At 40.0% G+C, this 23,243-nt stretch overlaps 1 protein-coding gene across 2 annotated transcripts in view; it reads left to right on the forward strand.

Moving 5' to 3' along the window:
• sall4 (spalt-like transcription factor 4) overlaps window positions 1-19,531 on the forward strand; it is a 45,834-nt gene extending 26,303 nt beyond the window's left edge. For both annotated transcript variants that reach the window (XM_043710243.1, XM_043710244.1), the window contains exons 2-4: window positions 4,056-6,677; window positions 15,270-15,583; window positions 17,437-19,531. In XM_043710243.1, coding sequence (XP_043566178.1) covers window positions 4,056-6,677; window positions 15,270-15,583; window positions 17,437-17,880 — 3,380 coding nt within the window. In that variant the 3' untranslated portion in view covers window positions 17,881-19,531. The remainder of the gene's footprint in view (window positions 1-4,055; window positions 6,678-15,269; window positions 15,584-17,436) is intronic.
• The last annotated feature ends 3,712 nt before the right edge of the window (window positions 19,532-23,243 follow it).

Genomic DNA, 23,243 nt, shown 5'->3' on the forward strand with positions numbered 1-23,243 from the left:
TAGAATTAAGGAGAATCCAAAGGGTTTTTACAAATCTATTAAGGACAAAAGGGTAACTAGGGAGAGAATAGGGCCCCTCAAAAATCCGCAAGGTGGCCTTTGTGTGGAGCCACAGAAAATGGGGGAGATACTAAATGAATATTTTGCATCAGTATTTACTGTGGAAAAGGATATAGAAGATATAGACTGCAGGGAAATAGATGGTAACATCTTGCAAAATGTCCAGATTACAGAAGAGGAAGTGCTGGATATCCTGAAATGGTTAAAAGTGGATAAATCCACAAGACCTGATCAGGTGTACCCAGAGCTCTGTGGGAAGCTAGGGAAGTGATTGCTGGGCCTCTTGCTGAGATATTTATATCATCGATAATCACAGGTGAGTTGCCGGAAGACTGAAGGTTGGCTAATGTGGTGCTACTGTTTAAGAAGGGCAGTAAAGACCAGCCAGGGAAGTATAGACCGGTGAGCCTGAACTCAGTGGTGGGCAAGTTGTTGGAGGAAATCCTGAGGGACAGGATGTACATGTATTTGGAAAAGCAAGGACTGATTGGAATAGTCAGCATGGCTTTGTGCATGCGAACTCATGTCTCACAAACTTGATTGAGGTTTTTGAAGAAGTAACAAAGATGAGGGCAGAGCAGTAGATGTGATCTATATGGACTTCAGTAAGGCGTTCGACAAGGTTCTCCATGGGAGACTGATTAGCAAGGTTAGATCTCATGGAATACAGGGAGAACTAGCCATTTGGATACAGAACTGGCTCGAAGGTAGAAGCCAGAGGGTGGTGGTGGAAGGTTGTTTTTCAGACTGGGGAGGCCTGTGACCAGTGGAGTGCCACAAGGATCGGTGCTGGGTCCTCTACGTTTTGTCATTTACATAAATGATTTGGATACGAGCATAAGAGGTACAATTAGTAAGTTTGCTGATGACACCAAAGTTGGAGGTGTAGTGGACAACGAAGAGGGTTACCTCCGATTACAGCAGGATCTGGACCAGATGGGCCAATGGGCTGAGAAGTGGCAGATGGAGTTTAATTTAGATAAATGTGAGGTGCTGCATTTTGGGAAAGCAAATCTTAGCAGGACTTATACACTTAATGGTAAGGTCCTAGGGAGTGTTGCTGAACAAAGAGACCTTGGAGTGCAGGTTCATAGCTTCTTGAAAGTGGAGTTGCAGGTCGATAGGATAGTGAAGAAGGTGTTTGGTATGCTTTCCTTTATTGGTCAGAGTATTGAGTACAGGAGTTGGGAGGTCATGGTGAGGCTGTACAGGACATTGGTTAGGCCACTGTTGGAATATTGTGTGCAATTCTGGAAAGATGTTGTGAAACTTGAAAGGGTTCAGAAAAGATTTAGATGGAGGATTTGAGCTACAGGGAGAGGCTGAACAGGCTGGGGCTGTTTTCCCTGGAGTGTTGGAGGCTGAGGGGTGACCTTATAGAGGTTTACAAAATTATGAGGGACATGGATAGGAGAAATAGACAAAGTCTTTTTCCCTGGGTTTGGGGAGTCCATAACTAGAGGGTATAGGTTTAGGGCGAGAGGGGAAAGATATAAAAGAGCCCGAATGGGCAACGTTTTCACGCAGAGGGTGGTGCATGTATGGAATGAGCTGCCAGAGGATGTGGTGGAGGCTGGTATAATTGCAACACTTAAGAGGCATTTGGATGGGTATATAAATAGGAAGGGTTTGGAGGGATATGGGCGCGTGCTGGCAGGTGGGACTAGATTGGGTTGGGATATCTGGTTGGCATGGACGGGTTGGACCGAAGGGTCTGTTTCCATGCTGTACATCTCTATGACTCTATTTACCCCTGCCTAATGCACCTAACTTACAACTCCTTGAACACTAAGGACAATTTAGCATGGCCAATTCACCTAAATCTGCACATCTTTGGGTTGTGGGAGGAAACTGGAGCACCCAGAGGAAACCCATGCAGACACTGAGAATGTGCAAACTCCACCCAGACAGTCACCTAAGGCTAGAATCAAACCCATGATATTGGTCCATGGCACTGTGAGGCAGCCGTGCTAACCACTGAACCACCGTGCCACCCATTATCTATCACCTTTGCCGTTTAACCACTTCCTATTCTCCACTCCACACTTTTTGAGTCACTGTGTTTCTTTTTTTTGCGTGTTTCTCATTGTCTTAATTTTCGTGTTGTTTTGAAATAAAGTGGAAATAATTAATTTGCAATTTATATGTCTGACTTATCTCCAAATATTGTTTTTTTTTTTAACCTCTTCTTTTCAATTCGAGATTTATCTTTCAAACATTTTTTTTCTTTGTATTCCACAGACTTTCAGGATGCTAGAAGCAGCTAGCTATTTATGTGAAACAGAATTCAGTACTAAATCAGACATGCCATTATGCATTTTGTGCAGCTATACTCGCTGTGAGCACTTGCTTATCATGTATTGTGACTACAGGGGCAAACTAGCTGTCTGTGCCCTTTCAGTGGCTGTCATCACTGCCAGCAATGCATCAGTGAGGTGCCTGCATTAAAGAATAAGAGCAATAAAATTAGTGTTGTCAGATGAATGCAAATCCTAGGTTAGTGATTTGCTCATTGCCCTACACAATGCTGGTGTGTACACCTCACTACCTCTCTCCAACTTTACAATGTGCTGCCTTGTTGCATATTGTCTCTGGAAGCGAGGCAGTAGAGTATCCAGATAAGAGGTGACCATGATACCGAACCGGGGAGTACAACTGAGGATGCCAAGTGGAGTGGGAAAGTGGAATGCTGATCAGAGTTGCAAGCCCGGTTTGTAAGTTTGCTCACTGAGGTGGAGGGTTTGTTTTCAGATGTTTTGTCACCATGCTAGGTAGCATCATTAAGCCTCCAGTGAAACGCTGGTTTTATGTCCTGCTTTCTACTTATGTGTCTTGGTTTCTTAAGATGGGTGATTATTGTTTCCAGTTCTTTTTCTCGGGGGATGGTAGATGGTGTCCAAATCCATCTGCTCATTGATGGAGATTCAGTTAGAATGCCAGGCCTCCAGGAAGACACACCAATAGAAAGCAGGACATAACACCAGCCCTTCACCGGAGGCTCACTGATGATGCTACCTAGCATGGTAATGAAACATCTGAAAACAAATTTTCCACCTCAGCGAGCAAACTTACAACCTTAACCTAACTTAAGCTGCAAATCTTCTCAAAAGTTACAGTTGCAAGCTGCATGAGGTTTGTACCACAAGTGCACATATCGGTAGAGTTGCTGTCAATGTCTGACAGGAGGCAGCAGCGCCGACAACCTCTGACATAGTGGTGATAGGAGATTCTTGTAAAGTTGTATTGATTGCTTTTTTTGGTGAATTCTTGCAAAACCATTTTGGATTTATTTACAGGATTTAGGAGATTGAAACTAATTGACAATTTGATTACCTTTTTAATGAATTTTAGTTGCCTTTTGCTTTTATTAACTGACCAATATTAAAATTTAACTAGTAGGGCACCCAGAAGAAATGTGGCAATTAGGTTGAGCATTGGGAAGGGAAATAGCTTTTGAACCAGACTGTTAAAAATGATCAATAAGGATTGGCTCCAGTGTGTTTTTCTTTTCCCCTTTCTGGCTGCTTAACCATAAAACATGTGGGGGTCTTGATCAGAGATATTGGTGCCTCCAAAGATTTCACTGGAGATAAGTGAATATCTATTTGCCATGAGTGAGGGAACTGGTCTTTCGAGAAGAGATGATGCTACTTTGACTGTGGAACTTGGATCATGGGGTTAAAACAGCTCAAAAATCCTATCATTGCCTAGAAATAAGTGACTAATGTGATAGTTTGCCCCTTCAACTTATGCTGGAGTTGATATATTTAGACAATGTTAAGTTTAAAAAAAAAAATACCTTTTTCGTTCATTAAGTTGACAGTCAATTTAATGCTTCAAACACTATTTGTGATATAACTGGCATGTTAATGAATTTCTTACTTGCGGTGACTTTAAATGGGCAAATTCCTTGCCATTGTTGATTCATTGTGAAAGTGAATATCTACCATACTTTTTACACAATGTAGTTACTGTGCTTTTCTGACTTCTCACAGGTTCTGAGGAATGTCAGGATGATGGAGATGGGGAAGTAAGCGCAAAGAAATGCAGGACTGAGGAAACAAACATCTGTAGGAAATGTTGTGCTGAATTCTTTGACCTCTCCAAGTTCCTTGAGCACAGGAAAAATTGCACTAAAAACCCACCAGTTTTGATTATGAATGAAGGTGAGAGGGAAATGTCTCCAAAAGACAGCCCGGAATCTTGTCCAGATAACTTTGCAAATGGCCAACTGAATGATCAATCAAAAACTAATGATAGCCCTGAAGAAAAGGTGCATGAACAGAGTGAAACTGCTGAAATGACCGTGGATATTGTAGAATCTCAAAAATCATCATGTGCCTCAAGTGCTGCCATCAGTTTACATCCAGCCTCTGAAATAAGCTACGTGTCCCAATCTAAAATACCAAACACTAATGTCACACTGGAGACTATTCAGAACACTAAAGTGGCAGTGACTCAACACATTTCAGACAGTGTGCCTACCAGCAATTCAAATGCAACTGGAAATGTCAATGTCATTCCTATCTTGCTTGAGCAATTGGTCTGTTTGCAGCAGCAACAACTCCAGCAGATTCAGTTAACTGAGCAAATCCGCATCCAAGTGGCAATGATGGCCCCTCATTCTCTGCATCCTTCCATCGTTGCAGCTGCAGACCCCCTTAAAGCATTAGGGGCTCACCTGTCACAACAGCTTTCTGCTGCTGCTGCTTTAATTGGGCAGAAAGTTGGTAGCCAGACCTTTACTATGGATGGTTTTAAACCAGTACAGCTACCTCATTCGTCTGTTGGTACAACTCATTTTAATAAAGGTTTACACCACTCTGAGTCAGGGTCTCTTCAAACGGCTAGTGCTTTAGCTACATTAACCTCCAAGCCTGATTCCATTTCTTGCTCTGAAAACTCCACCAGGCTTAAACATGGCAACCTCACAAGCCAAGCTGCCAGATTTCCAAACCCATTGCTACCTCAGTCTCCCAATCCAGCAACTATCCACAACCCACTGATTGGACTATCTGCAGCTTCGGCTGCACGAAATCAGAAAGGCAAGCCTCCAAATGTTGCAGTGTTTGAAACCAAGTCCAGTTCAGAAGAGTCCTTTTTCAAACACAAGTGCAAGTTTTGTGGCAAAGTATTTGGAAATGACAGTGCTCTGCAGATTCACATCCGTTCCCACACTGGTGAAAGACCTTACAAATGCAACATCTGTGGCAATCGTTTTACAACCAAAGGCAATCTGAAGGTCCATTTCCAGCGGCACAAGGAGAAATACCCCCATATCCGAATGAATCCATATCCCGTTCCTGAACATCTGGACAATGTTCCAACTAGCAGTGGAATTCCCTATGGCATGTCAATACCTGTTGACAATTCGGCTAACTGGGTGGACACCAAGCCTGTCTTGCAAACATTGTCCAATTCAGTTGGAATGAAGCTGTCATCTAGTTTTGAGGATACTTCAGAAAAGGTACCTGTGAGTGAGTTTCTGCAAAGACGATCTCCAGCAGTGAGTGAAACTGCTTCAATGTCTTCAAATATCAGCAACTATGAATCTAACCTAGAAATAAAGCCTACAAATGAAAATGGCAGTGCACCTACTTTGGCTACATCCATTATGCCAGAAACCTCAAAACCCAAGTTATCTTTTAGTAACATTCTTGATAATAGTCAAGCATCTGAGACATTCAAACTCCAACAGCTGGTAGAGAATATAGACAAAACATCCACTGACCCAAATGAATGTGCTGTATGTCATCGTATACTGAGTTGCCAAAGTTCACTCAAAATGCATTACCGTACTCACACTGGTGAAAGACCATTCAAATGTAAAGTTTGTGGCAGAGCGTTTTCCACAAAAGGCAACCTGAAGACTCACTATGGGGTACATCGAGCAAAACCACCACTACGAGTGCAGCATTCATGTCCTATATGCCACAAGAGATTCACCAACGCTGTTGTTCTTCAGCAGCACATTAGAATGCACATGGGAGGTCAGATCCCGAACACACCTTTACCGGAGGGCTATTATGATGGTTCTGATCCAGAGCCAGCATTGGCTGATGAAAATGCTGAACTTGACAGCAGTTTTACCGATGAAAATATGGATGAATCTGAGTTAGAAGGGGACAAAGGTACAAAGGTGCCTACAGTTGAGTATTCAAAACCAGTTTTGCCTTACAGTGACTTGCCAGCCAACTCTCCTTTGTTAGTATTCTCAAATATAGCTGCTTTAGAGAGTCAGATGAAAATGATTAATTCCAGTGTGAACTTACAACGTCAGAGCAGTTTGAAATCTGGTGAGAATGGCTCCCCAGAAAATGAAGGTGTGACTAATGATTCTCCAGCCATCGGGGCTCAAGAATACCCGAATAATCCGAGTCCAGGTGCTTCAGAATCTGCATTGTTCCAAGCTTCATCTCCTGTGAATAGCTATAATGGTAGTCATCTGTCAAAGTCGCCAGGATTTCCAATGCCTTCTGAGAGTTCAGAAACAAAAACTGAACCTGTTGAGACATCTGAGCTACCAAATGATGGTGCATTAGATTTAACATCTGCCAATATTCATCGCAAAATTAAGGAAGAAGTGCCTAGTATACCTTTTACTAATGGGGACTGCAGTAAGTATGCAAAAACATTAATAGTGTAAACATTATAAATAGCTCTCGTCTGTTGTCTGAGTCTGTAGTTGAAATTTCATAAATCCAGTTAAGTGTCTATCTTGAAATAAGAATACTCCTTCGAATAAATCCTGCTAATAGTTAATTAGGACTTTTTTGTATTTGAAATTTAAAGAAAAGAATAATTGTATAGATAATTGATTCTTAAATGTGCTGTGATCCTTTTCTCTTAACTGTTTTAAACCATGATGAATCCCTGGGTGGAATTTCCCCTCCCTGGAGGAGAAAAGATTGGGCAAGTTTACTGTGGAGAGACACTGGTCCCTTTTTCTTGCCACCTCCCCTTTTTAGTTCTGGATAAGAAGGTCCATTGGGAAAGTTTTGACCTATCTACCAGTTAAGACTCCTAAATTAACAGTCACCTGAGGGCTTCTACTTTGTTGTAACCCTGGATGATGGAGGCATGAGTTGGGGTCTGGCAGGTAAGAGGTTGCTGCTGAAAGCCATCCACTTCCCTTGCCTCTGATTTCCTCTCCTTCCCTCAGTCTTGCTTTCATCTTCTCACTATTGGATTACCTGAAGAATGGACCTGAACTGGTCTTTGGCTGGCACCTACTTAGACGCTGGGACTTGTTATAAAAGTAAGATACTCACCTGAAGCTCACTAGGCAGCTCATAGCAAGCAGATTTGGTCTGAATTTAGAGTTTGCTGTTATAGATAGCAATGTAGTCAATACCTAGACTGCAGTTTTTAGACTGTTGAGATGACAATATTTCTGTTGCATTAAACAGTTATTTAGTTATGCTATTGGAGTAAAACAGCACATGATTGCTTTACTCAGTGTTTTTTAGATTTTGTTTTCATGCAGTAGAGGAAAGGAATGATAATGATCTTCACTTTGTGTTTCTCCTTCAGTTTTGTGTGTGCTGATTTGAAGTTGAGGCATTGAGGTCAGCATTCATGGGACTTTTTTCTTTTGTGTCTGCAACTAAGCCTGCACTCATCTGCATGGTTTCCTGGATGATAATGAACATGAGCCTGATTCCTCCTTTGGAGATGGCCTATCTCCAGTATCCCAAAGGTTTTGGAACCAATTGTAGCATCCCTATTACTGGGCAAGCAAAGATCAATGAACTGTGGCATCTGAGTTTTTAAACCTGAGAAATAGCACACTCCATTATTAACTGCACTTAACTTTTTTTTTTGTCAGCCTTAGCAGTAGTAGAAAGATGTGTGTATTTTGGCTTTGTACTTTAAAATTTGCCTGACTAAATCTTATTAATATTTTGAAAAGTATAACCCAAAGTCTGAAGATTTGATTGCTGGTGCATATTGAGTTAACTTTATATCAGCTGGGAGGCTAGGGATACCACAGCTGACTTCAGCTCCCTTAGTTGAGTGGAATTTAGCCAATGCTCCTTTTTCTTGTCAGCCCAACTGGCAAGTCATTTATTTTGATGTTCTATGAGACAATCTGAGATGTCTTTTTGTAGTTGAAGAATACTTTTTGATGCTTATTAGATTAGATTCCCCACAGTGTGGAAACAGGCCCTTCGGCCCAATAAGTTCAAACCGACTCTCCGAAGAGCAACCCACCCAGACCCATTCCCCTACATTTACCCCTTCACCTAACACTACAGGCAATTTAGTATGGCCAATTCACCTGACCTGCACATTTTTGGACTGTGGGAGGAAACCGGAGCACCTGGAGGAAACCCACGCAGACACTGGGAGAATGTGCAAACTCCACACACAGTTTCCTGAGGCGGGAATTGAACCCGGGCCTCTGGCGCTGTGAGGCAGCAGTGGTCAACTGAGCCGCTGTTTTTATATTGCTAATTTATTTTGCACACAATGTGATCAGTGATTGACTAAGCCATTGTCAAGGACAATGTCAGTGGCTTATTCATTGTACATCCTTTAGTCTGTTCCATTCCTTCCTTTTGCCATTTTTAACTTTTTTGTTTCTCCTCCAGTTTTTATATTTAGATACTGTATGGATTATATTCTTACCACTGTTTTGGCATGATTTAATCTGTCTTCTAACCCTTAGCACATTAAAAATTCTGCTCGTATCTTCCTTCTGGAAATGATTTAAATACCTGCCCTCTGGTTTCCAATTCACTAATCAGGGAAACCATCTTGATGTCTTTTTGTACTTTTTATAAAAAACTTTTCCTAATCAATTTAATATCAGTAGAGTCAGTTTTTTTTCTTTTTAATACTAATCTCAAAGAATAACTTATACTTTAGCATCCTTTCCATTGCTTTGACCTCCTGCTTCCAAAATGCAAACTCCTTTCCAACAAAACTTTTTGGGGATTGTAATCGGAGCTAGATTAGGATTGTTGAACAGATTTTTCACAATCTAATTTGAAATGATCGTAGCTATGTAGAATAAGAAAATGTGCATGGGTTTTCAATTGAGTATGTAAATCAACTATTGTGGCTTTGGTGCCTTACCCAAAACATTGGATATCTGTGATACAGATATTACTATTTATGGTGGCTCAATACTCTGATATACAACTCTGGTTTGGGGATCAGCTATCATCAGTCTGCATGTGATACGTTCAGGTAGAGTTTACTTTTTGACCACGAGCATCACTCATCTAAGCAATAGAACACTTTCTTTTCTAATGGACTAATTACAACATAGGCCAAATAAATACTAGTTCAGAAAACTGGGGTTGTTACAGAATTATTTAAAATTGATACAGTCAGCTACAAGCATTTCAATTTAGTTCACAACTCCCTCTTGGAATCTGCTCTTTTCTTCCAAGCTGGTGTATCCTAAGCATTATGGCACTACTTTTGCAGAACTTTTTTGCTTCTTTGATCACCTTTTTAACTGTTGCAAATTTCAACTTTGCTCACAATGATCTGGAGCACTCTGATACTGATTAAAATCTGAAGATCAGAACCGTATTATTGCATGTATAATATGATCTTGCGCAGATCAAATGTGTCTTGACTTCAAAATAGCTGAAAAGTATTCTCTAGTTATATGAAACTGATGGTATATGAAAGAAGCCAGTTTGTTTACCAATGTATGAATGATCAGGATATGGGTTACAAATAAGCTGTATCTATTTTCTTCCAATCGGTAACTGTGCACCTTGTTCCTATTAAAGGTCTGAACTCGCTTGTAAATTAGTTAACCTTCTAGCCCATCACAAAGAAAGTTCATGATTCGTTGCTTGGCCTGGAGTGGTTTTTAAAATCTCTTTTCAATTCGTGGGGTGATGGTGTAATGGCAATGTTGCTGGACCAGTAATCTTGAGGCTAATGTTCTGAGGTCATGGGTTCAAAACTGACTAAGAAAGCTGTTGGAACATATGACTAAATGAGAATTATAGCATCATAGAGATCTACACCATGGAAACAGACCCTTCGGTCCAACTTGTTCATGCCAAACAGACATCCTAAATAAATCTAGTCTCATTTGACAGCATTTTGTCCATATCCCTTCTCTTACTCATATACCCATCCAGATGCCTTTTTAAATTTTGTAATTGTACCAGCTCCACCACTTCCTCTGGCAGCTCATTTCATAAGTTTCATGAAAAAGTTGCCCTTTGGGTCCCTTCTTTTAAATCTTCCCCCCTCACCTTAAACCTATACACTCTGGTTTTGGACTCCCCCACTCTAGGGTAAAAGACCTTGTCTATTTATCTTGTCCATGTCCCTTGTGATTTTATTGAGGTTTATAAGGTCAGCCCTCAGCTTCAGAAACTCCAGGGAAAACCACCCCAGTCTATTCAACCTCTCCCTATAGCTCAAAGCCTCCATCCCTGGCAACATCCTTTGCAAATCTTTTCTGAACTCTTTCAAGTTTCACAACATCTGTAGCAGGGACACTAACCTCAGTCATGTGACCATGAAGCTGGTTTTCATGATAATCGCAATCTTCCCTGAAAGGGGTAAATTGGGAAATCTGCTGTGTACAACAGGTCTGGCATAGCCTAGATATGACTCCATATTCTGTAAATGGGACTAGATTCATTTAGGATATCTAGTTGGTATGGTTTCTGTGCTGTACTGCTCTGCGACTCTGAATCTAAGAATAGTAGGCCTTGAGCGTGTTCCACAATTGAGTGAGGTCATTGCTGATCTGTGGCCTAATTCCATATACCTGCCTTTAACCCATATCCCTTTTAAAAACTCTTTCTTAAATTTAAATTGGAGATTTTTTTTATTAACAATTGATTTAGCATTGGCTGCCATCTTGTGGAATAGAGTTCCACCCTTTGTGTGTAGAAGTGCTTCCCAACATCTGTCTTGAACAGTCTGTTCCTAATTCTCAGGTTGTGCCCTCTAGTTCAAGAACCTCCAACCAGTGGAAATAAAAATAAATTATTTACTGTCTTTTCCTGTTCAGTATCTTGAAGGCTTAAATCACATCATCCCTTTTCAACATTCTAAATTTTAGAGAATTCAAGTCTAATTTTGTAGAATCTCTTCTCAAACTTAACCCCTGAAGTCCAGGTATCATTCTTCTTAAATTTATGATGTACTCCATCCACATCTAACATTTACCTTCCTAAGGTGTGGGCCCAGATCTGCTCACAGTACTCCAAATGGGCTTTAACTGGGGTTTTATATAGCAGCAGTATAACTTTTGTATGTCATATTCCAGTCCTCTAGATGTAAAGGTTAGCATTCCATGAGCTTTCTTGATTATTCTCTGCACTTGTACATGGCAATTTGAAGATCTTTGCACCTGAACCCCCAAGTCTCATTGGACATCCACTGTATTTGCTGTCATGCCATCTAGAAAGTACCCTTTTTTTGGGCAGCACAGTGACTTAGTGGTTAGCACTGCTGCCTCACACACAATCAGGGATCCAGGTTTGATTCCAGTCTCTGTGCAGACTCCATACATACAGTTGCCATTCTCCCGGTGACTGGGTGGGTTTCCTCTGGGTGCTCTGCTTTCCTTCCATAGTCCAGAGACGTGCAGATTAGATGGATTGGCCATGCTAGGTTCCCATAGTGTCCAGGGATGTGCAGGCTAGGTGGATTAGCATGGGAAATGCAGGGTTACAGAGATCGGATGGAGATGGGTGTGGGTGGGATGCTGTTCTGAGGTTGGTGTGGACTCATTGGACTGAATAGCCTGCTTCTACATTTTAGGGATTCCAGGTTTTCAGTCCAAAATGGATAACCTCACTTTCTTTTATTGATCTCTATCTGCTCCATTTTACCCATTCACCTAGTCATTTCTCATCAAATTTGGAAGTATCTTTTTCTATGGCATTATCCAAGTTGTTGCTAAATAACGTGAATAGGGCAGTATGGTGACTGTGGTTAGCACTGCTGCCTCACAGCGCCAGGCACCGGGGTTCAGTTTTAGCCACGGGTGCCTGCCTGTGTGGAGTTTGCACATTCTCTCCGTGTCTGCAGAGTTTCCTCCAGTTGCCTCCCACAGTCCAAAGATATGCAGGCTGTGTGGATTAGCTATGGGGAGTACAGGGTTGTGGGTGGGAGGAGGGTTCTTTGTTCTTTGGAGAGTCGGTGTGGACTCGATGGACCAAATGGTCTGCTTTCACACTGTATGGATTCTATGAACGTGAATAATTAAGGCCCTAGCGCAGATTCTTGTGGGACACCACTAGTCACATCCTGCATATAGGAGTATCTACTCTTTTATCCCAACTTTCTGCTGCCTGCCATTCAGTTTCCCAACCATGTCAGTAATTTGCCCTCAATTATGTGGGCTTCCACATTAGTTAATGTTGTCTCCTATGAAGGACTTTATTGGCTTCCAGAAGGCATTTGGTATAAACAACATCCAAAGACATTCTCCATCCATTTTCTCAGTCACCACATCAAAAGTTTAAATAAGGTTTGTCAGATGTAACCTACCTCTCATGAATTGTAAGCTGCCTTTCCCTGCTTAACTGAAAATTTTGGATGTGTTCAGTTACCCTATCTTTGATTTTTAGACTGCAAAAATTTATCCAGCACAGATGTTGGGTAAACTCATCTATAATTCCCTAGTTTTTCTCTTCCCCTTTTTTTTGAAAAATGGAGTGATGTGCAATTTTCCAATCCAAAGGGCAATTCCTGAGTCTAGGGAACTCTGAAAGATTATAGTTGGCAGCTACAATATGTTCCCCTATTTCCTTTTAACATCTGATGGAAACGTTCAGGTCTTGGGCATTCGTCATTCTTTTTTGTATCATTAGTTTCCTCAGTATTGATGTTTTTAATTGCTTTCCTTTAATTGCTGTCCCTGACTGACTATTAATTTCCTCAGGACTTCTAACAAGCTATCCTCCTTTTTTCTACTGTAAATACTTCGGCAAAATAATTATCCAACATGCCTGCCATTTCCCCGTAGTCACTGACAAGATTTCCACTTTGGTTTTTGGTGGGCCAACATTGCTTCCCCGACTACCTGCTTTCCCTTGATGTAACTGTAAAATTTCCTATTGATTTTGATGTCTCTGGCAAGTTTCCTTCCATAATCCTTGTTTAGTTCCTACAAGCTGCTCTGTAGCCATTGTATCTTTGTATCTACCCATTTTGTCAAGATCTGTGCTTTCTTTCTGCATTTTGTAACCCCTTTTTTTCCTTCTGCTGTCCCTTTTTATCTTTTTTTTTGTGTTTTTCTGTGAAATGCAGCCCCCACACACCCCTCCCCTCCCCTCCCCAAGAACAAACTTGTTCTGTATTGCGTTAAATGTTTCTTTAAGCATATTCCGCTGTTGTTCAGTTCACACAATATGCTTTACTCTTAACTGACCTCTGTAATGGCCTAAGGGATGGGGAACACATGCTTGCTCATAATTCCCACAGAAGAAAATCTGAACAGTTAAGATTTTTCAGTGTTTTACTTGCTGTGAATGGTATGCTAATCTAATGAGCTGTTTTAGGAGTGGAATTTTTACTGTAAATTTGAGCTGCCTCTTGCATGTAATTTGAAAACTTATTCCATCATAATAGCGTCAAATACTCAAGACCCACCTTTTTAATCAACTCCATTGTCCCAAAACAAATATACTGTTATTTAGTTTATTTGTAACCTATGGTGGCTGGGTCTGTGCATTTCTGTACTTTTAAAATTGCATCTAAGTAGCTTGTACATACATTTTGGGGGTGAAATCCTATGTAAGGTGAATCTAATTTGATAGCATTATGGTAATCTAAATTACCTGAACACCCTTCCATCACTTTCAGGTATCAATTTCAAAATATTATTCTCCATCTTTATATTCGTCCAAGTCCTAGTTATTTGAAAATTGCAGACTGAATAATAAAAGTTAATATAGCACACAACATATTTAAATGCTTTGACCAGCTCAATAGAATATGTAATAAAAGACTGAGTTATCGCTTGATTGTTTAGCTGTACAATAACTTAATAGAGATTTAATTAAGAACAATCCAAAAATCTGTTTAGTACAAAAGCAGAAATTGCTGGAGAAACTCTAGTCTGGTACCATCTGTGGAGAGAAAGCCACGGTTCAGGTCCAGTTCCAACTTTAATTGATGTCCCCCACCCCATGAGGTTCAGATACAACTTTTTGGGTGTCCCTTATTCGCTTTTATTTTAGAAACCTGTTCTCCGGTTAGTCAGTAGAAACATTGTAATCCACTGTGGTGTATTGTCCTTGACACTGGCAATTTCTTTGACTTGTGCTTGTTGGGCTCTTTATGAAAGGACTCTTATTGTATGAATTATAATCATTTTGCACCCAATGTTTTTGATTCTATTTACTGGTGACAAGCTTGGAGGAATGAGTGTGAGTGTGTTTTAAAAGGGAGGTGGAAGATAGATGACTAATTTCAATCCACTAAGAAAAGGATCAGTTTTACTTGTGGAATGATGACTAATTCCTGCTAATCTATTTCTTTTACCTACTTAAAAATATGCAATGCCTCGATCACTGCAAACTGTTAATGCTTTTAAGAGCCTTTATTCTACAGAAATGAATAGTAAAAGGTGATTGCTCTGTTTCAGTGTTGTTTACCCATTCATCATTTCACACAAGAGTGCTGTCTGTTGGTAGTTTTAGGACCAATGTTTGTTTTGAAGTAGAACTTCAGCTTTCTCATTTTTCATTTCCTCACATAACTGAGTGGAAATTCACAATGTAAATGAGCATTTATGGAGAGGCAAACATTTTTCTTAACATTTAAGTTCATGAATGTGCCCATTTTTGTACATTTTCATTCTTAAAAGACCATTTTATTAAAGTATCCTGGGCTATTTTAGGAAGATTCAGTTTTGAGGGCAGGACATTGGGGTTGGAGTTCCTATATGTTGAGCAATGTATTCAATCCTCACCAATTTCACAGGTGATCGTGCAAGTGATCTATCTATTGTTTACAATATATTTCAACATACTTTTGCCTGGACAGGTTACAAGTATAGAAGGAATGAATGAGTGGATTTGTATTTGTGCTTCTGGTTGCCGAAACTTGGCTGCTTTTGCTCCTTTTCGTTTGAATAGCTAGTTATAAAATACCAGTATTTAGAGCTGAGATCTTGAAGTCTGGCATGGCAAATGAGTAAGGGATCCACCATGTATAATTTACAACCCTATTAGACTAAACAGTGAAAAACCATTGTATGTTTTTAGGTGCTGTTCAAGTTCCTGCAGGTTCCTTTATCAGGGCTCCTCCTTGTCTGATTAAAGTGGAAGTAAGCGACCATGGAGAACGACCAGCAGGAACCACTGCACAGTTTCTTGCCCCGTCAGCTGTGGCTCCAATCATGCCACCTATTTTGGCACCTCCACCCCGTCGTACACCTAAGCAACACAACTGCCCTACTTGTGGAAAGAGCTTCTCCTCAGCAAGTGCTCTGCAGATTCACGAACGCACGCACACTGGTGAAAAGCCATTTGCATGCACCATCTGTGGAAGAGCTTTTACAACGAAAGGAAATCTCAAGGTAACTTGTTCAGATTGAGAGAAAAATGCTACAGTAAATATTAAATTCGAAGTAATGGCCCAGATTTTGGCAGTCAGTGGAGAAGGAGCGACACCTGCTCTTCTTCTCCCTGACAGGTGCCCACAAAGTACATCCAGTGTAAATTTGCATGAGTCCAGCGCAGTGCCTTCCGCATGGATAGAGTAGATTCTCTGAGCAGAATGAAAAAAGAGCCAGACTTCTTAACGACACCGATTTTGAAGAATTGTGAAGCACTTTAAATATAGAGCAGATTTCAATAATGTCTGAAAAACAAAATACAAACTTTATGAAAGAAAGATGGGATTAAAAGTGATGAGGTAGAAAAGATTTTAAAATTCTTGATTTTTAACTGATTGAAGCAATACATGTAAAAGTAGACTTTCTGGTCTAGAGGGGATGTTTGGCAACAACTATCACTTATTATGCCATCTGAATAAACATACTCTTGAATGCATCACTAACTTGCTTCTGGGAATCTAGGTGGCAAGGGCCCAATTTTTATTCTGTGATTTCAATGCTGTGTTATTGCAAGGGCTGTTGCAGTGCACCCTGTGGAGGGGCAGGATATCTCTGAAAGTAAATTCTGATTCAGGAATGTATATGTGTATTGCGGAGGTTGGTGTCAGATTTTCTGATTGTAATAGTGAGCACTGTAGATCTTACTGTTATTGCAAAATCCAGGCCACTATTTGCAACAGTAGTTGGAATACATGGGGCTAGTTTGCATTATGCTGAAAGAACACTTTCATTAAAAATCTGGGCAGATTTTTACACCAGTATTTCAGTGCGTAAAATGCACAGCCTTTATATATGAAACTGGAAAGTTTGGATATAAAAGGCATGGGTTTGATCTCTGGTTTGTGCTAAAATAAATAATCTCCAATGTGTTTTTGGGCAGAGGCCCTAGAGTTTGATTCAGTGCTTAAATGGAGAGAATTTTTTCTAAGTTTTTGTTCCTTATTGATCTCCAATGTTTGAAAGTGCCTATGTGGATGTTGAGTAAGAAGGTGTAGGTCAGCCATGCTCTACAGGCATGAAAGTTTCACCAAAGCCAACTTCTGTTGATAATGAGATTCTGCCCTTTGCAAAGTTTTTTGTGACCTGTACATCCCCTTCTCCATAGTCCTTTGCTTCACTTTGCTTAGACATAATCCAGAAAGTTTTGTTCTCTCTTGTTAATATAGACTTCATCCTGTATCACACACACTAATTGCATTGAATGTTATTATGCTGAGGTCATCTTTAGTAATTTTGGTTCAAATGTATTGGTCCGCGATTTTGGTTGTAATAGAAAGTAAACACCGAAAACTACTGTTTCTACCCACTCAGAGTCTGATAGTACTACTCATTTGAAGTGGCCTAAAAGCAACTGCATTTCATTACTGATCACAAAGCCCTCAGATTACAGTGCGTTTGCCACCTTTTTTTAAGCTTATTCATGTACTTATGTATATGAATCCTTTTGACAAAAACATCTTCAATCTTTATTTGTCTTCACCTACTCCGATCCTTGGCTATGCTTTACCCCTTCTCTCCCTACCCAGCCTCCTGTGGCTCCAAAAAGCCTTTTCAGTGAGTCAAGGGTGTAGTGATTATTGTTGATTATAGTACACTAACTGATGTAGTTAATATGGAAATTGATCAGTATATATGATTATTGGGAAGGGAGGTGAAAGAAGAATGTTGTAGTCCATAGGAAACTCTTAAGATGTATTTTAACTTCAGTTAATTCTGACTAGGGAATGCTTGATGCTAAGATTTTGAAGTTGGGTTGCACAACCTGATCAGGTTAACGGTAAACTACTAAGGTGTATTTTATTTTTGTTTTGCAGGTCCATGTTGGAACGCACATGTGGAATAATTCAGCCAGACGTGGAAGACGTCTTTCGCTGGATAGCCCTATGATACTGATTGGAAATGATCCAAAGAAGATTTCAGAAATGCTCCCGAAGGAGCTGATGGCTCCTACAACAAACATTGAACCAACCATCTGGAACCAATATACCACTGTACTTACGAATGGCTTAGCTTTGAAATCAAATGAGATCTCGGTGATTCAAAATGGTGGTATTCCTATCACCGTTTGTATGGCAAGTGGTTCTGTTGTGAGCACCAGCACTACAGTTTCCAAAGTGGATGCACCCCAGTCTGGCATTGGTCCAGCAATCACTGAAGGAGAGAAACCTAGTTCTGAAAGTGTTGCTTTGCCTCCCGTCCCCCATTTTGTGGAAGAAGGCAAAATAGCTGTTAGTTTAAAGAAAAATGACATTCTGTAGCATCTGTTCAGAGTAGAGTAAATTTTAGTCTTTAGCTTTTATGACAAGCAACCACAGACCTCAATATGTGCTATTTTTCATAATCCCCAAAAATGTAAAATAGATTTTTTTTTACTTGTAGCTGTCTCTAACAAAACTGCTTGGTACCTCCTGAATTTATGTTATGAGTACAATCATTGCTTTGCAAATTTATTGTATAAAACTCTGGGATTTATCTAAAGAATAAAATAATAAAGCGGGTCTTGCAAAGTGAAGCGTTTACAATATTAACTTGAGTTTACAATATTTGAAGTGTACAGCTCTTTCTCATGAATTTTTACTACAGAATCCTTATGAAAATCCAAAGATTGAAATAAATTCTGTTATTAGGGCTAGTTTTGAAATAATGAGTAGAAACTGAAATGAATCATTTCCATAAACTACTAAATAGAGATTTGTGTTTGAGAATGTGTGTAATTGTATTTACTGTTTATACATTAAAACCATTTATGCGGGTAATTGTTCTAGAATGTCACTTGGTGCCATCTGTTTAGATTTCTAATGACAATTGTTGCTTTAAAGAAGTCTTGAATGAACTCTTGTTTTAAGTGAAACTCCAGAAAAAAGGCAAATTTACAGAACTACTTTTTCAGTTAAATTAGTTAATTTTACTTGGGATTAAATTCAAGCACACTTTTGTTCAGGCAGCATGTGCTCTGCCATTTATGGAACCAAATCAAAAAAAAAGGTGGGTTGGGGTTTAGAAGAACAACTTAGCTGACTTTCTTTTTAGCACAAGTAGTAATTACAGGACAACAATGGGCATCATCGCTTCTGGGTAGAAGCGACAAATAAAACCAGTCCTGAGTCTTGATCACCATGCGATTTATACCTGCTGGAAAGAGTGGGTGAGGGCAGTGTTGTCTGGAAAGCTTTATAGCTGACACCAAGTAGTGTTAGCTACCATGTAAAGTGGCTACTTGGATAAAGTACAGAGGTCAGCCAGTATCAACAGAATCCTAATCCAGACCAAATTGGTGCCTTTTTAAAACAGGACAAATTTGGTTTAGATCAGAGTGGATTGCGGGAGGAGGAAAGAAGGAAGGAGATGCAACCTTTTTTATAAATCCAGATATTTTTGACCATCTTCTCAATTGTGACAGCTTGAATTCTGGAGAATGCAGGAGCCATCCAGTTTTGAAAGAATGGTGTGACTTTTTGTTTAAACAAATCATTATTTTTAAAGTCAGTTGGAGAATCCAAAAGGTCAGACAGTTAACTGGGGTGTTTCGACTTTCTTAGCTTCATTCTGATAAAACAAGAGTGCATTCTTGATCAATTAAAACATTGCCTACTTTGGTTAGTTTTAACCAAGTAGCATGTTTTGATTTGTGGATGGTACACCATTTATGCTTTAGCCAAAGGAGACCCACGTGTAGCATATGAGGAAAGTGGGGAGGGTGGGCCCCAGAACTTGAAGAAATTTTGTTAACTACCTCACTTTCTAATTTTAGTTTTTGTTTTTTGTTTTGGTCATACTGGTTATTTTTGTAGAATTTGACTTTTGTAAAATGAACTGGCTTGAAGTAGATACCTTGTGCAGTTGCTTAATGGTTACATCAGTAAATGGACCAAGCTTTGTTGACAGGGAATTGAGAGCATTACATGAACAGTTTTCTATATTTAAAAAAAAGACATTTCTGCGTGCTATAGTTTAACACTGAATGTACAACTGGAGTGCTGAGAGAGTGGACATTTGCCTCTTGCTTTGCAGATGGAATACTTTGGGACTTAGTAGCCAGAGTAAAACTTCAATGCCAACATTTGGAAGAGTAAGCTACCGTGTCAATGCAGTGTTTTCTTTTGAAGTTCTGAAATGACTGCTTCACTTTTTACCTTTTGATTTCAGTTTACCACAAAAATGATTCTCATGATGCTTTCACATGTAAATGGACTGACAAGGGTAACTGAATCTGCAGAATCTATATGGTTTACATGAAAAATGGATATTTGTTACATTGTTTCCTTGAAAATGCTGTCTTCTCATGAATGTTTTAGTGGCTCTCTAGTACATCTACTGAATGTAAACTTTGATTTTTCTTTCTGGCATATGGGAATAAATGCAGGATAGCATTATCACAGTTTTATGGTTATCCTTGTTATTCATATACAAAATCAATTACAAATTTCAATGAGAACATTCAAACCACCAATTGATACTTCTTTTCATTATGGCTTGATATTAGAAAGTTCCAAGTTTGATTCCTTACATTGGCTGAGCTCAAAGGGCAGTTGGGTGGACAACAGTTTGCTTCAGTGCCCCTGGTAAAATGAAGAGACAAAAAAATTAGCAATGGTTTGCACTTTTCAATAAATGGTTGGAACTTTGCAAGAAAACCTGGATATATTTTGATGAAATGAAAATGGAATATAGTTTTTCAGTGATATTTCACTGAATAGCGATCTTGCAGGTAAGACACATTTGTTCCAGAGGTCAGATCAACAAAACAGATACTGCTTAAAAAAAAGCTAAGAACTGTGTCAGCCACTTTTCATCCTAGAAAAGGTACAATGGCCTTAATGACAAAAACATTGGATCAATATTTCAACTGACCTTGTACATACTGTCCATAAGATTCCTACCAGAAATATACAGTTTTAGTTATGCAATGACTAATCTTAAGGAAAGCATTTCCTTTTTTTATGCAATTAAATTTAACTATTGGAGTGTAGTCTTTTAATGCCTTGGTTGAGATTTCTTAACTCCCGGATCATGGATTGAGTGTGGCATGTGACTAGTATGCATAGGTGTTATCCACCATGTGTATTACATGACCCTTCAACTTATTAACAGAGTCCTTTGTGCTTTGCCTTTTATACATCACTATATAAGTAATCCTTATCAGGTAGATAGGATAGTGAAGAAGGCATTTGGTATGCTTTCCATTATTGGTCAGAGTATTGAGTACAGAAGTTGGGAGGTCATGTTGCCACTCTACAGGACGTTGGTTAGGCCACTGTTGGAATATTGCATGCAGTTCTGGTCTCCTTCCTATTGGAAGGATGTCGTGAAACTTGAAAGGTTTCAGAAAAGATTTACAAGGATGTTGCCAGGGTTGGTGGATTTGAGCTGTAGGGAGAGGCTGAACAGGCTGAGGCTGTTTCCCCTGGAGCGTCGGAGGCTGAGGGGTGACCTTATAGAGGTTTACAAAATTGAGGGGCATGGATAGGGTAAATAGACCAAGTCTTTTCCCTGGGCTGGGGGAGTTCTGAACTAGAGTGCACAGGTTTACATTTGAGGGGGAAGATCTAAAAGAGACCTAAGGGGCAACTTTTTCATGCAGAGGGTGGTATATGTATGGAATGAGCTGCCAGAGGATGTGGTGGAGGCTGGTACAATTGCAGCATTCAAAAGTCAACTGGATGGGTTATAAATAGGAAGGATTTGGAGGGATATGGGCTGGGTGCTGGCAGGTGGGACTAGATTGGGTTGGGATATCTGGTCAGTATAGACGAGTTGGACCGAAAGGTCTGTTCTATGCTGTACATCTCTATGACTCTATTGTACCTGCACTGTTAGATTGGAAAAACTTAAATAAAGTAAATGTTTTTAGACAGATAAGTCATTTTGAAAAGTAACATGTTAGAACGTTTTAAATCTTAAATCAAACTTTTAGGTTGCGCACACATTCAGCATTTGATTTACTAATCCAATGAAAAGGAAATACCTTCATGTAATACCCCTTGAATTTAGAAACTGAAGGCATATTTGGTGTCAGGTTCTGACCAGCTCCAAGGAGAAGCAGCTCTGGCTCCCAATCTTTCCCAAGGTTGGTCCTAATTGGTTGCAGAGAGGATTTGTGTGGGTGGAAGCAGGAGTCCAATCATTTGTAAAAGGTATCATTTGAGTTTCGAAACTGGTGAGGCAGAGACCAGACACTATGGCCAGGGTTTGCAGTGTATTTGGAAGTCTTGAGGGTGATTGTAAAGTTGCTTGACCAAACTAAAGTAGCCTGGTTGGAGGTGGCTGAACATGTCAGCAGTGAAAGTGTTGTCCAAGGAGTTGGCTTTGTGCAAGGAAATTGTTCTGACAAGTGAATGTAGTGATACCCTAAAGGTGAGCCTCTGGGTTTACAGACACAACAGCTGAGTAGCCTGAGACTACAAGTTGCTCCTGAATATGACAGAAATATGTGCCCAAGATAAATACTGACCCATACACAAGGATCACAGTCATCATACTATTGAGGAAGTGGCAGCACTGATGATAAATGCAGCATTTTATTTAAAAGGCAATCTTGGAATTAGTTCATAATTTCTCCTGGGCAGTCTTGGTCATCCTCCCATTGCCATTCCTGCAGAAGAGGGCATGAACTGAGGGCACATGGAGTGTCTCAGATCACCATCCAGACTGATTCTTTAAATAGCCTAGAAAGCCACTGAGATATATCTAACCACATAGAGAAAAATATAAAAGGAATTTAAATTGGATGGACCAACCACTGTTAACCTAGGCACTGTAGTCAACAACAAAAGCAAACCCAGCCTGCAACATTGTCCTTATATTAAAAGAAAATCTGGGGGCTTGTGTTAAAATAGGCAAGCTGTCCTACAGACTAGTCAAGCAAAAGCCTGGCCTAGTCAAATTCATGGAATTTTACTTTACACTCTGCTATAAATCAGCATCCCCTTCCCCAAATATGGCCTGTCTCACCAACAGGATAGACCCAGCAGAGGTGGCACACTTGGTAGTGAGTTGCCCTTCGAATTTCAAGGAATTGGGTCAAATGAGCAAGGCAACCTTCTGATTTACCACTGATTTTTCCACAGCTGAGGCACCAGTACTCCTTTACGTTAAAACACGTACTTAGAAGAAGCACTGAGCTAGGGGACTTTAATACCCATCACCACGAATGACTTGGTAGCACCACTACTGACCAAGCTGGCTGAGTGCTAGCAGACATAGCAACAGTTGCAAACCCAGTCTAGTTGCTCAGTGAGCCAGTATGTAGCAATACCCTACTTGACCTCGTCCTCGCTAATCTTCAGCAGAGATGCACGATGCATTATAATATTTGTAGGAGTAACCACCATGTAGTCCTTTTGGAGACATTCAGGATGCTTGTGTTTTCTGGTACTGCCACTATGCTAAATGAGATTGATTTCAAACAGGTACAGCAACTCAATTGAGCATCTGTGAACTGTAACAGAATTCTATTCAACCATAATCTGGAATCTCGTGTTTCAGTATAAACCCCCCCCCCACTCCCATCACTATCAAGTTTAGAGTCAATCCTCGTCCAGTTTAACAAGAGTGGATGGCATTCCAGGAGCAGTACCAGTTATACCTAAAAATGAGGTGTTAATCTGGTAAAGCTGCAATA

Source organism: Chiloscyllium plagiosum, chromosome 20 (genome assembly GCF_004010195.1).
Source record: "Chiloscyllium plagiosum isolate BGI_BamShark_2017 chromosome 20, ASM401019v2, whole genome shotgun sequence".
In the NCBI taxonomy this organism is placed as follows: Eukaryota; Metazoa; Chordata; class Chondrichthyes; order Orectolobiformes; family Hemiscylliidae; genus Chiloscyllium; species Chiloscyllium plagiosum.